General features: G+C 40.3%; 1 protein-coding gene across 1 annotated transcript; it reads right to left on the bottom strand.

Moving 5' to 3' along the window:
• Positions 1 to 265: 265 nt before the first annotated feature.
• RFC3 (replication factor C subunit 3) lies at positions 266 to 8022 on the bottom strand. The gene is made up of 9 exons (XM_032955274.2): positions 7815 to 8022; positions 5900 to 6037; positions 5215 to 5282; positions 5005 to 5102; positions 4287 to 4468; positions 3391 to 3527; positions 3021 to 3119; positions 2360 to 2429; positions 266 to 1458 (listed from the first exon to the last, which is right to left on the bottom strand). Exons 1-9 carry the CDS (start codon positions 7899 to 7901, stop codon positions 1267 to 1269), a joined length of 1071 nt encoding a protein of 356 aa, XP_032811165.2. The 5' UTR covers positions 7902 to 8022; the 3' UTR covers positions 266 to 1266.
• Between the last annotated feature and the right edge of the window lie 1582 nt (positions 8023 to 9604).

Raw genomic sequence — 9604 nt, 5'->3', positions numbered from 1 at the left:
ACGTCGGCTGTCCAAAGACTGTTGTAATTTTCAGGAATGTGCCTGGTGTTTCCATGAAAAGAGTTAAGGAAAGACCTGTCGACACGTATGAAAATAGACCATCAAGGCCACGGTATTTTGTTTTGCGGTTTGGCAATGTAGTAATTTTCAGTCTGTTTACCTGATATTTTCTCCAGAAATGTTGACAATTAAACACCCATGAAACAGACTGATAACCCAATCACCATGGAGATCGAAATATACACGACGCCTCAATACAAACATCAAACTTTCAGCGTTAAACACCTTTATTACAGGTTTCACAAAAAAATACCTTATGATACAAAGCACACATTCAACTGTTTGCCTCGAAGGCAAATATTTGTATTCTACTACTGAAAACCCATGCTATCAGAAAAATTGCAACTGAAGTTAGGGCAGATGTTGGATTTTACTGTTGAGCATCGTCTGTTCCACCACAAGACTTTCAAATACCATGGTCCTTTCTTTAAACAGAGGCTTCAGCAATATATCACACGTGTAGAAATACTCTAAAATACATGACATGCCAACATGCCTTACATATGCGTTGACAGTTTTACTTTTGTTAGGTATTTTTTAAACTTCCAACAGCTCAAAAACAGGTCAAAGCGATGGATGTGGAAATTCTCAAACTGTTGCGCACATGCCATTTTAACTGGCAGGAGGTCCATTAAACAGGTGTAAGAAATACAGGATTCTTCTAGAAGGTATCCATGGTGATCCTAATAGTCATGCCAATAGAGAAACTCAACTAGTGTGCATTACCAATCCCTGAAACGTGTACGACTCGTCTGAGAAAGTCATTTGTCAACGGTAAGCAATGAAAATCAACCCCACATCCTTCCGTCTCATTCCTGCCTGGCAGTTAATCCACAGTTTTGTACATTCGTTTTTTTAGTTGCACTCCAACTTTGCTAAGAAACGCGGGGCGATTTCCATTTGCAAGTGCACCCGCATGACGTGCTGGTGTGTGAATGTGCCGTCAGCAACCATTGCTGCCATTTCCACTGCATTTTCTTAAAGAGCCCTCACTCACTCAGCGTCAGCTCGCCCGTGTCAACCCCCCCCCCCCCCGTCAATCACTGCAGGTACGTGACCTTTTTCATTTACTTCTCTTTTTTTAATGTACCCTCTGTCCACCTGTCACTCGTGACAAGTCTCAACAACCATGTGTGCGGGTGGTGGCTGAGGAGAGAAGGGTGCTGTGAGGGCAGTGGCAAGGTTGCTCGTTTGCTTTCTCTCTTCTCAAAAGGCAATTCCATCCATGCCGTCCTCCATGAAACGCTTGTACAGAGCCATGAAGCGTGCCACAAAGGCTTCCAGGTGGTAGATGGCCTTGCTGCCCAGCTGCAGTCGGTGCTCGTAGTACGCTGCCATCTGTGTCACATCCGCCTTGAGCTGTCCATCACAGTTACTGAGCAGCTCCGTGAGAAGGCCCTGGGAGCCAACGTTCCACACTTTGCGGTTTAGCACATCAACCGTGACTCAGACCAGTACTCCGTTAAGCACAGGATAAAATGCATGCCAAATCACTGTTAAGTAAGGAAACAGGTCAGTTTAACAGCTGATTATGTGAAAGTTGTTTGTGCAATTTAAGCTTGTCGTTTGAACCCAAAAGGTTTAAAACGGTAAAAAACATTGAAGCAGTGGTAATGCTAATTATTGTTTCATTGATCTCCCTATATCAGTTATATCCATTAAGCAATGTGCCAGCAAAATATAATTTAACTTTCAATACAAACTAGTTTATTTAGTAATACCATTTTGCTTATTGATGGGTTTTTCTGTTACTCAATAGCTGCTGATGTTTCCATATTCATATGCTAATAAAAAAATCTGAAAATGTTACAATTATCCTTCTCATCATGCCTCCATGAAGTAAAGTGCCGTCTGCAACGCTTAATCACTATCTCTCTGGTCTCTTTATTTATGTTCAATGAAGAAAGGCCATTGAGGGAAATGTCGATTATATCATTTTCCTTTTCAATGGTATTGACGAATGTTTTGAAGTATTGGAAGATTAATTTGAAGTAATTTTTCCCCCATACCCATTACATAAAAGTTGTAGAAATGCAATAATTTTGCTACAAATACAAGCAACACATAATAATATCATAGCACGTAATGTAATCCTATGTATTTAAATGAATGATAATGGAAATGCTCAAGACAAACTACATGGTCACTTAGAACATGCAGCAGAGAACTGGTTCATGGCCACTGATTATGAAGACCCGTAAAATGTGCCAATACCTACACATAAATGCAATCAGTTTGTATTTTATTAATGTATTTAATTAGACAGACCGGTGTATGAATTGTAATGAGAGGCACACACCTTCACGATGACTTCTGGAGGAATGCAGTGAGTGAGTAACTCATAAATCCGCCCTCTCACCTCCAGCAGCCTGAAGAGCAATTCAAGAGACACCCTTAATACCATACGGACAATATACTTTGAATGAAGACATTCACAATCTCAAATACAATGCATACGGGAACATTTACAGCGTGTTTTTGCTATGCTTGGAGGTCAAATGTTTAATTTCGAAGGCAGCTGGTTTGGTAGTGTTACAAAACCTACCATAAAACATTCAACATCCATTGACAAGAAGACTGAACTGCATACTAAAAGGTTTCTAACCACAGCATCCTAAGTTACAGAGGACGCTACACAGGCATGATGGGCCTATGATGGGGTTTGAAACAAGCGCTACTATCAACAATTTACCTAAAACAGTCATATACGTTCAAACAGGTACGTCTATGTTTCAACTCCATCTAATATAGCATAAAAACTGGAATTTAGTAAATTAGGGACAATATACATATAAGATATATGAAGAGGGGTTTGATAGGTATATCTCACTCAGCAATACCTGTATATAGTCAGACAAGTTTGATTCCATGCCACCAGAACCTGGCGTGCATAGATTCCCATTTGTATTGCTTGATCTATACAAAATTAACGACTTTAATTTAAATAGAAACAATCCCACCTTTGGGGCGACTGCTGGTTGATAATGGCAGTAGCTGTCTCGCGTAGGTAAACCTCCCAGTCGGTTTCTGGGATCTCTTGCTCCGCTGAGAATGGGTACCTTCAGAGAATTATATGATTAGTAACTATTAACATTCCAAAGATATAAACGACATTCATATGCATCACTACAGTCAAGACCGTGCCATGTAATAGAGATGTATTTGACTGCATGCGAACATGAGAAACATTAGTTTCCACTGTTCTCAATGGACCGAGATGGGAATATTTTAAATAATCGCACTCTCCTTGTGATATTTAGTGGACAAATAACATGTTTTTTTCCACACAAAAAATGTGACATGGTGAGTAACCAACTTGCGTCCACTTACTGCTGCACTTTGCAGGCTTCGCACATGAGTAAGGCTTTGCGCAGGTTGCGGTTGGATTTCTCAGCAATCCTGCGAGCTAGTTCTGGTGGCAGGGAGAGCCCCTCCTTCTTGCACACAATCGCCAGCACCTGGCACACCTGTAGGGGTGACCACACGACAACATGCGCTTTCAGACGAGTCAGGACTGAGGAGTAATTAACTCCGTGACCAATGATTCCCCAAAACGTTAGGCACAAAAAACATTAAATGTAATGAGGTATTAAGAAACGTTTTGTATCCTGTGGTAAGAAACAATAAAATGAATGTATGAAAAAAAAGTTATTTTATTGTTCAGGGACGATTTTAATGTAATCATGAATTTCAAAACCTTGTGTACCCCTGATGCAATGACAACCAAATTGTATGTTCATAAGGATTAGGTTTTCATAGAGTTCGAAGGTGAAGTGAAAGGATTTTCAATGCAATTTGTTAGAATGTTGGGTCGTGATTAATTGAAATGTTAAGTCAGTTTTGGGTCTTAATATTGTATGCAGAGGCTAAAGATCTATTGAAGATTCATGTTGTTTCAGATAAATGTATATCGCAATGTTTGGAATGTAGTTAATAGCTGAGGGTTTGTTAGGATTGTTGTTATAATCATGAATAGAATTAGCCATGTTAATGCTAAGAGCTGGGAATTGCAGCTGGTATTTCTTTTTAGGATTAGAATTAGGTTAAAAACATAGGTGTAAGTGTTATGGGTCAGCAGATCATATTTGCATTATTGGTTCTGGGTAGGGAACACCATCGCTAAGAGTAAAATTTTAAAAGTATGGATTTCCATCAGTGCTTATGTTGGGATTAAGTGTGAGCAGTGCTTAAAGCTCAGCGACGGTGACTGGCACTTGCTGCCCCACCTCATCGACGGTGGGCGCCGGCACCCGCAAGCCCAGGCAGCGGCTCCTGATGGGTGCGATGACCTTGGATGTTGAGTTGCACACGAGGATGAGGCGGCAGGTCGACATGTACTTTTCCATGGTGCGACGCAGTGCATGCTGGGCATCCTTTGTGAGCCGGTCAACCTCCGACAGTAGCACCACTACCAACGCAGCATCAAGTAACATGAAGAAGAAAATAATCAGAATAATAACATTGTTTATTTCTCCATAAAAGCCCATAATACTATTTTCAGTAGGGTCCTGCAATGGGATGTTGGGCCAGTTTTCTTTAAAGTTTTGCATGTGGGAGCAATTCAAATGATCAGGATGTCATGTCTATGAAAGAATACCACTCAAAGGTCCACAATGACAGGTTCATTAACCCACTTTCTGTACTACCATCTTATGGCCACCTTTTGGTCAACAGATGTATTTAGAATATCGATACTTTAAATGGCCATTAGTTCATGCGACATGCCCCCATAAATAACTATTAGCTAGGGTTGGTTATTATGTATCATGCACTGGCCATAAGACCACAAACAGTATTATCAATCAAAAAACCACCTACAATATAAAATACTGTACCGAAAATTGCATTTTAAATGTAAATGGAACATCCAGACAAAACACACGCAATATATTAATTTATTAACTGTATCTAGGGCACGTGAATGTGTTTCCTTTAATTCATTACCCTTGAAGTCCCTTTGGGTTCCAGATTCAAGTTGCTGAGACTGCGCCACTGTTTTGATCAGCTCCTGGACCACAACACGATCACTGTTTCCTGCATCACTGGAATACAACAAATGTTTCAAACTGCATGAAGAAATGAACACAAGATGTACTAGTGTGTATGTCAAAATAATGCATATTTGTATTATTCATTATTCTTTATCATGCTTACCTTGGGGTGACTTCAATGTGATAGTTGCTTGCTATGGTGCTTATTTCAATCTTCTTTTTTGAAGGAGTCTGAAAAACATGTTAAAACCATATAAAGATGGATTTTATTTTGTTTAAAGTGCATATTGGGATAGCCTTACAGTAACATAGTAAAACCATTTATCTGTATGGCCCAAATGCTGAAACCACCATGTCCACCGCGACCTTATTCTACAACTCTTGAAATGAAGAACAATATTAGCATAATAAACATTAAAAACCACACATTCTCATACTATTACGAAGTTCAAATACAGGTACTTATATTTCTGTTCACTACAGAGTAGTTTAATGTGTTTATTGATAGAAATATTAAAAAAATACAAAAATTACCAGCAAGTCATGTCTTGAATTTCACAATTATGATTTTAAAACATACAAAAACACATTTTTTTTTAGTTAAGCTTTTATAAATCAGTCTGTTAAGACACAAAAGTGTATCTATATGCAAAAGTTTGGTCTGCAATGAGAATCATTTTCCTCCTGTTCACACAGGGGCCCCAGTATTAACACAAATACATGACGTTTGCTGTTATTGCCCTTATACTACCAGCATTAGTTGATTATCGTATTTAAAACAATTGAGCCTCTATGCACTACCCAATTTCCATGGCCTGCAGACAACACAGGTGTAAACATCCACTCACCGTGACTGTTTGATGCTCGATGCGTAACTTCTCGACACCGGCTCCGTATAGCTCACGTAGGAGGCACATGATGCGAGTCTTTTTGCCGGCACCCGATGGTCCATACACCAACAGGTGAGGGAAGTCTCCACCTTGCACCTGTGTTCATTCATTGGTCTGTTAATCTGGATATTCACTCTGTCCTGCTCATTCAAGCACGAGATGTTGACACAACTTAGCTGTGCCATGCATACACACCATAAACAAGTCTTAATGCAACTGCATCTCAAAATGCCGTTCAAAATTAAGGAGACAAAAGGGAGGTATTTATATTTAAGGTGCAATTGGATCACTTTGCAGATGGCAGAGAGTAAAAGACAGAGGAGACTTGAACATGGACAGGGAGTTAACAAGGTGGGCAGAGGGAATTCCAGACTTTAAGGACGGCAGCAGAAAAGGAAGCGCCCTCCTCTATTGAGAAGAGGATGGATGATATTGGTCGCCAAAGCCTACGTGTTAAACTAAGATGATTGAGGGTTTTGCCAGATGGCCTTGGTTTCTGAAGTAAAGTACAAAAAGCGGATGAGTGGAAAAGTGGGCAGGGGCAAACCCATTAAAGATATTTAAAATGTTGAGGAAAGGACTGGATTGGAGTCAATGGAGGGATCTGAAAACTGATGTGATGTGGACTCCTTTATTAGTGGAGATGATGATTCTTGCGGAGGATTTTGGATAATTTTCAGTTTGTATTTCAGGGATATAGGGAGGCCATAGAAGAAGTTGAAGTAGCCAAGACAAGAGGTGATTATTGCATGGATGAGAGTTTTAGCAGTAGATGAGGCAATCAAATGGAAGGTGTGGAAGATGTTGCACGTGTGGAGGTAACTCTCCCGCAGAGCTGAAAATGTAAGAGGAAAATGAGAGCTCGGGGTCAATATGGCTCGAATAATGTATAGCATCTTTGTTGAGAGTTAAGTGTTTAGCGATGTGCTGGAGTTAAGTTTCGAAAAAAATTTAGATGCTCAAAGTTTGAACCAACCCAGGATGAGACCACATTAAGCTAGGATACCAGATTGGGTGTCATCGGCATAGATAACAGTATGGTGATTACAAAGCGATACTGACAATTGTACTGTTATCATCGCCAGTGGGACGATGAACAGAATAAACCCTCGACCAGAAGAATTAGGTCACACAATATTGTTAAAACTATACTGAAGAAAACACCTGATATTAGTCATTCAAGGCAACGTGAATTCCTGCTCAAATTGAGATAGCGCTCGCCTCTTTACAGCCCTGATCCAGTGATGAAAATTCCCATTCCTATAGCGGAGGCGAATCTATTCATAGGACCACTGTTGACTTCCCCACAAAGTGATATATATTTGATCAGTTACGGAGAGATGATGGGCCGAGTCAACCGTAACACAAATAATTTAACTCGCAATTTTCCGATTGCGAAGCCGCTTGCCCTATCGCTGAGACTCGTGGAATAGTCCTTTACATCGCCTTATAATTGAAACAGGCACACATTATCCAATTAACCTTCTTCTAAAAACAGTTACCGTATTAAATATTTAAAATTACGCCTGTTGCTGTGTAGTATATACTTTCCTGTAACACAGTATAGCGTTAATGTTTAAACGCGATGTGCGCTTGTGCATCTGACAAATTAAATATTTAACTGTCAAATACTGCACACACAAGACATAAATATACTTTTTACTTCCTGCAGATGCGGTGTAAGCCCGCACGCGTTTGCGAACGACGAATTTTAAGACAATAACGCTCGTATTTAAATCCCGGGAGACTCCCCGGGCGAGGAGCCGGGTCGCTGTTGAAGGCCTCGCGAGAAACGGCGCCTCGGAGGCGGCAGCCGATCCATGCATAAGGCGGGGGCCCGACCGCGAGTGTAGGCCGCGCGGACTTTTTTTACCAGGTTTTTGAGCTGAATCGCTTGCTCCTTGTGGAAGTCGACTTTGCTTAAAGACGTTGGTCGATATTTGTCAACCCAGAGACTCATCGTTGACAACGGTGTGTGTTTGTTGTTTAAACACGAGAGGTGACAGCGCCGCCCTGTCAAACGCGGCCTTTCCCGCCAAAAACCCCGCGGTGACGTCACTCGAGTGTGGTTCTTGGGTTTTTTTTACATCACGAGAATTTGATGTCACCCGTACAGTTTAATTTGAGTGAACTTGGGGGAAATTATATTATCGGCACTGATTTGAGGGAATAACATAGATAATTGTATTATCCGCGGAGTTGTCCACGATTTTAGTCTGCTTTAACGTGGGGAAGAAAACAAAAAAATCGCTGTCCCTCAAAAGTTGGATGGGGATAATCGGAATCGGGCCGCGGATAATGGGAGTTTTTGATGATGTAGGGTAATAAATAGGTTGAAAACAAGAGGTAATCTCATTTTAAATGACTACCCCAATACACTTTTATGGACGTCGCACAATGGATTTTTAATACGTTAATATTGAAGTGTAAATAAAAAGTCTCTAAAATGAAGGGCCATTGCCCAAAACTAACTATTTGATTCCTTGAAGACAGTGTTCTTGGGGAATGTATGTACAGCACGAGATTATTTCGCACTGTACGTAACCAACCGGTGGTGGGATGTTAACTCCCTCGCCTGGTACACAGGAGGAGGAGGAGATCGTGGGTTCGAGATCCCGACCCTGACGCCTCTTGTATATTTGGAGTTTGCGTGTATCTCTCTCTCTCCGTGGTCGCGTGGATTCTTATTCCGGGTCCTCCAGTTTTCCCTCCACATTTAGAAACACACGTTTAGAGTATTTGGCTGCTATACGTTTCCATATGATAAGCCACTTCGTTGAGCTATTATGTGTGGCCAGGTCGGTGGTGAAAATTTTGAGGAAAATAATTAAAATGAAATGAATTTTGGGGAAATGCGTAATTATCCGAAATTATGTCAATTGCTTTAATTATGCGCATAAGTTATGCTAATTCGACAGAGAATACATTATACGTTTTATCTCTCGAATTAGCGTAATTTATGCGAATAATTACATCAAATAACATAATTTAGTTTGATAATAATATGCACTGTCCTTGAATTTGATTGGTCCACACCCGAGACAGCTTTTCTTAGAGCCTAGTCTCCACTGGTGTTGGACCAGAAGACGCCAAAAGGCGTACAACTCAAAAACAGCGCACTATCAGAGTATTGAGGGCTTGGGGTGAGCATTAACATTATGAGACCTCCTTTGCCAGCAACAAGATATAGGAATAGGTTTTACCCTTTTAACTGGCACAAAAACTGACACCTTTATTCAAGGCATCATGTTTGCAATCAAATTCAAGGACAGTGCATATTATTATCAGAGTTGTCTTTTTTGTTTGCATTTTGGCTGCTTGTGTTGTGGTCATTGCAAACATGATGCCTTGAATAAAGGTGTCAGTTTTTGTGCCGGTTAAAAGGGTAAAACCTATTCCTATAACATAATTTCGGATAATTACGTTTTTCCAAAATTAATTTAATTTTTATTATTTTCCTCAAAATTTTCACAACCGACATATACAACAGGCCTTACCTGGTAAAATAAAAAAAACAAGTTTGAGGTTTTTATTTATTTTGCTTGTGCACCATTTGCAGCATCACCCAATTAACCTATACAGAACGTTGGGCCAACGATTGCATATTTACTGTGAATCTGCCTTCATTATGTGATCGAGAAAAATGAATTGCAAGTCTGAATT

Source organism: Petromyzon marinus, chromosome 16 (genome assembly GCF_048934315.1).
Source record: "Petromyzon marinus isolate PM22_M1 ecotype Great Lakes invasive population chromosome 16, UKy_Petmar_22M1.pri1.0, whole genome shotgun sequence".
Classification (NCBI taxonomy): Eukaryota; Metazoa; Chordata; class Hyperoartia; order Petromyzontiformes; family Petromyzontidae; genus Petromyzon; species Petromyzon marinus.
Note: the sequence above shows the minus strand (reverse complement) of the source record. Positions and strands in the feature narration are given on the sequence as shown.

Excerpts from the sequence above, each read along its gene's own strand:
- RFC3 (XM_032955274.2), bottom strand. The coding sequence starts at position 7,901 with ATGAGTCTCTGGGTTGACAAATATCGACCAACGTCTTTAAGCAAAGTC. Across the intron at positions 4,469-5,004 it reads AACCCAAAGGGACTTCAAGG|TGGTGCTACTGTCGGAGGTT; the intron begins GTAATGAATTAA and ends CTGCGTTGGTAG. Across the intron at positions 3,528-4,286 it reads CGGCGCCCACCGTCGATGAG|GTGTGCCAGGTGCTGGCGAT; the intron begins GTGGGGCAGCAA and ends TCACCCCTACAG.